At 38.1% G+C, this 5,067-nt stretch overlaps 1 protein-coding gene across 1 annotated transcript; it reads right to left on the bottom strand.

Moving 5' to 3' along the window:
- Positions 1-2,366: 2,366 nt before the first annotated feature.
- LOC145064198 (uncharacterized) lies at positions 2,367-5,067 on the bottom strand. Its single transcript, XM_079011688.1, has 6 exons — positions 4,975-5,067; positions 4,858-4,871; positions 4,667-4,774; positions 3,281-3,425; positions 2,729-3,195; positions 2,367-2,643 (listed from the first exon to the last, which is right to left on the bottom strand). Exons 1-6 carry the CDS (start codon positions 5,065-5,067, stop codon positions 2,367-2,369), a joined length of 1,104 nt encoding a protein of 367 aa, XP_078867814.1.

Below are 5,067 nucleotides of genomic sequence, written 5' to 3'. Positions count from 1 at the left end.
TACGTCAAGCTGTGCCATACCGGTTTTGTCGCGGAACTTCGACAGGTCATAACTTCTTCGTTATAACTCGGATTTCAACATTCTTTATATTTTCGGAAACCTCGTCTCAACCACTACATCTTCGTGCATCGATATCGGGTTTATATAACATTTCGTTTTTACGCTTATTTTTATTCTTGATTAAATCAAATCACATAATTAAGCAGATAAGTTTAAAACACATAATTCGCAAATAATACATTCTTATTATTTCAAATGGGTTACAAAGGTTAACCTAGACTATTACATTGCTAAAAATGGCAAGCCCAGAAAACGGGCGTTACATTTAATGCAATAATGCTTGTAATTGTTGTCCAAAAAATGTAATTTAGGTATTGTATGTTTGCAATGTGGTTGGTAATCTAATGTAGTTGTGTTTTAAACCAGAATCACTGTAATTCAGGCAATGATAATGTAATGTCAATCCTTTTTGTAGTCTTTCTAATTTGGGATGTGCGAAGTTGTAAATGGTAACCCAATTTAGGCATTGAATAATATGCATTGGATAATATGCATTGAATAATATCAATAGAGGGCAGTTTAGGCATTGGATAATATGCATTGAATAATATCAATAGAGGGCAGTTTAGGCATTGAATAATGTTATGACATAGGGCAATTCAGATGATATACTCGATACAAATTTAAGATGTTTTAATCCATACCAAAGTATGATGCTATAAAGCATAAAAAACCAAATGCCAGATGTTATAATCCACACCTAAGATGCAATTAACCAAACATATTGTAAGATGCTATAATCGAATAATAGTACCATAAACCATATTACATAGAAAAGGGGTGTACATTACATAATGTTTCATATAATGTTTCATGTAGCAATCATCCAATTGTGCCAAAAAGCCTATCAAACAAGCCTATCAAGGCAACATATAAGGCAACACATATGACAATTGGATGTTTGCTACAAAAACCAGGAATAACAAAAGATATACAAAAAGAAGGCATCATATGCCAGTGATTAACATCCCACTTCACACCTTTTCATAATCACTACCCAACTAATCCAACTTGACAGGTTTGGTGGAACCACTACCATCTTTTTCATACATGGTCTTCTTCAACTTTAGCTTCAATATCCTTTCAGAAGGTTTCCTTTTCATATGTATAGGTTTGGTAGACGGGTTTGGCAAGTTATTGACTATATCATCCACTCCCTCAACAACAACTTCAATCCCTGCTTCCACTTGTACCTCATCCACTCTCTCATCATCACCTTCGTCATCACCTTCATCATTAGCAAACACCTCAACATCATCAACTACCTCATCCACTTGTACATCATCAACTACCTCAACATCATCAACTTGTACATCATCCACTACCTCATCCACTTGCACATCATCAACTTCATCGTCAACAAACACCTCAACATCAACTGGATGCCCTTATTGATCTTGTAATTCCTGTTAAGGCAATATATGACATGTAATTACAATATGGGACGAATAGAATAAAATTCAATTAAAGTAGAATAAATAGGAGATTAATTACCAATTCAACAGGTACCATGTCATCTAATGGCATTGCTATCCCTTTACTCCCTTCAATTTCACCAATGTTGTATCCTAACTCTAGTAGCATGGCTACATCTTCTTCATTCAGTTGGATTTTCTCAGGTATAACATCATTTGCATTACCTTCAAGAAACTCAGGTTCTTCCTCTTGAATGTCTCTAAGAATTTCATTTATTCCATCCTCAACATCATCAAGAATTTCACTCAGCTTTCGTGACTTAGATTTTCCCTCACCAACTTCATCTATAACTTGAATGACCATACCCTCATCAACCTCTTGTTGTCCATTTTCCTGGTTTTGCCCTTTCTCCTGGTTTTTCCCTTCACCAACAATTTTTTCTCCCTCAATCTGAACTTGTCCCTCATCCACACATTTTTTCCCCTTACCTCCAACTCTACCTCCAGCCCTTCTATTTATTTTTCTCGTTTGAGCAGTTGGTTGATTTGGCTCATTACTGGTTTATGTACTCCTTCTAGTCTTTCTTCTAGAACCAGATGCTTGATTGGGATCCACATTTTGATTGATTGGAGTTTTAGTTGTTGCACTTTCATGTTCCTCTTGATTTTTTCTTGGCCTACCAATTTTTTTGGGTGCATGTGGAACTCTTGGCTTTGTTTCACTTGTGCAGCTTTGTTTGTTATGTCCAAATTCAAAGCAATTACCACACCTCACAGTTCTGGATACTTTAACTCTTGCAGTAGCAAACTTGGTCTCTTTTTCACTTGAACGCCTTCTCTTTTTAGTGGCAGGTCTTCCTGGCATTCTCTAGCTATTGGTGGCAAAGGCTTTTAGAAGGGAGTTTGCTCCCATAAATTGCTCCCATTGACAGGCATTATGTTACCTTTGTAACATTCAATAAACCTGTCTTTTGAGAAGCATTCATTAATATATCCATCAGCTGTCTTATGGATATAGTTAATGGCAGCATTTGCATGAACACAAGGGATTCCAAAAAGATCCCAAAGCCTGCATGTGCAAGTCCTGGCCTCCAAGTCTACCTTGAAACTTTCATAATTGAACCTAGCTTCAAACACTGAACCTTGGCTATGAATAACCATCCAAAACCTGAAATTGGCACATAAATTTAAAAACATTAACATAAGAGCATTGATTTATAAAATACAAATGCAAATGGCTAAATAATACATACCTCATATACTTCCCAAAAAGGTTCATTTTTTTCAACACATTTGGGCACACATTGGACATCCATTTGTTACACTTATCAGTCATGTGAAAAAACCTATCGATTATGTATATTCTTATCTCCTCAAGCATTGTTATCAAAGGCTTTTTCCTAGCTTCTATTAAGATGGAGTTAAAGCATTCTGAGATTCCATTCTCAACTGCTTCACATGCAAACCCTGGAGTAAAGAAAGCTCTACACCAAGTTCTAGGTTGTTTGGACATCAAATACTCATATGCACTAGGATTAAGCTTCTTTATTTCACCCATATGTTTCTTGAAGTCTCCTTCTACACAACTCATTGCTGAAGCCCAGAAAATTCTTTTGAATTCTAATCCGGTGTAAGCCTTCTTGAAGTTTGCATAGATGTGTCTAGCACATTGTCTGTGCTCCACATGTAGCAAAATGTCTTTCACAGCTTCCAGTAAGCACTGAAACATATAAGTACATTGAATATTAATACAAAACATTTCAATTATATACTATATTAATACAAAACATAGCAACTAAAAGTACCTTATGTTGATCTGATATGATAACCAGCCCTCTACCACCATCCAACATTAGATCATCATGTATAAGCTCCAAAAACCAAGTCCAATTAGGTTTATTCTCCACATCTACAACAGCCCAAGCTATTGAATAGACTTGGTTTGTAACACTGTAAATTTTCAAAATAATTTTTCTTTTTCAAAATCACATAATGTATCACATCACAAATCAAATCCATAATCAATATTGTTTTCAAAAACAAATCCCAAGATCTCTACACATAATAAACTCCATCGGTGTGTGTACGTGTCAAGCCGTCGCCTTCCCACGGTCCTCGATGGTACCTGAGACATCAAACACAACAACTGTAAGCATAAATGCTTAGTGAGTTCCCCAAAATACCACATACCACAAATACGCCACTCAAGGCTAAATCCGACCCTCTGGTCTAGATGTCTCAGCGGGACCCTCCAGTCCCGCAGCTCGTCGGACCCTCCGGTCCAGTCACAGCTCATTGGGCCCTCCGGCCCGGTCAGAATCGTTGGACCCTCTTGTCCGGTCTACACAATCATACAACATACATATAACATATAGCACGCAATCTCATACATAGCACATAATCTCATACATAGCACATAAGACCCTCTGGTCAACTCATAATACCACTCAAGGTAACGTATAGTGAGAAGACTCACCTCACGTGTCTCAGTAACTCGTAAATCTCTTAACCACTAGTGCTCGATCTCCCGAGCTATCGTCCTCCTACAACACAAACGTATTTCTTGATGCTCATCAAGCATTGAATAGCTCATGAATGGTGTTTTAGCCTCAAATACATTGATCCCAAGCCAATACCTCCATGGATGCATATAAAGCTTTGGTAAAGAGGTGCTCTGGACCTCTATGGGTCTAGATCCATGACCTTAACTCGCTAAGGGACCATGAGGACACTAGATCTAGCCACAAATGGGTTCAAAAGCCCTAAATCTACATGAACATCACAATAACAGAGAATGATTCGAGATTGTACCTCAGTTGTGATGTCCTGGACCTCAAATCTTCAAGAATCCACCCCTCTCTTGCTTCCTCTTGGCTAGATCTCCTCTTTCCTTGCTAGGCAACAACTCCAAGATCAATAATGGCTCCTTCCCTCACTTGAATCACTCAAATGCTCTAGGGTTTCACTCTGGGGAATGATGAGCGTAAATGACGGCCATAAGGCCCTTTAAATATGTCCCAAACCCGAGAAATTAGGGTTTCATTAAACAGCGTGGACTCGCCGAGTCCACTCGTGGACTCGCCGAGTCCGAACGCGAACCCACGTCCAAATCCGCGATCATATTCGGCGAGTCTAGGCTCCAACTCGCCGAGTCTCCTCACTAAATACCAAAATAAATAAATGAATAATACCTGGGAATCCGGGCTGTTACATGGTTGTTTGCATCCATTCCAATTGCTGTCAACAGTTCACCTTTCACCTCACCTTTCAAGAAGCATCCATCTAAACCAATCACTTTTCTACATCCACTAGTTAAAGCCTTAAAACGTATATAAAATATGTGGAAATAGCTCTTTCCATCAGGGTTGTTGATGACACTAACCTTGCAAGTAGACCCTGGATTTGATCTTAACAGCTCATAAGAGTAGTCCCATATTCTTGCATAATGCTCAGTTAGTTTTCCTTTAATTAACTATTTTGACCATTTTTCCCCTCCTACATTGGCCAATGACACATCACATCTGAATGTCCATTTAATATCACTTATTATCTCCCTAAGCTTAAGATTTGGCTTGTTTGCAATCTCAGTCAT

Source organism: Lactuca serriola, chromosome 7, assembly GCF_051521515.1.
Source record: "Lactuca serriola cultivar US96UC23 chromosome 7, Lser_US96UC23_V15, whole genome shotgun sequence".
Classification (NCBI taxonomy): Eukaryota; Viridiplantae; Streptophyta; class Magnoliopsida; order Asterales; family Asteraceae; genus Lactuca; species Lactuca serriola.
The sequence above is the reverse complement of the archived record's forward strand: the minus strand, read 5'-3'. Positions and strand labels throughout refer to the sequence as shown.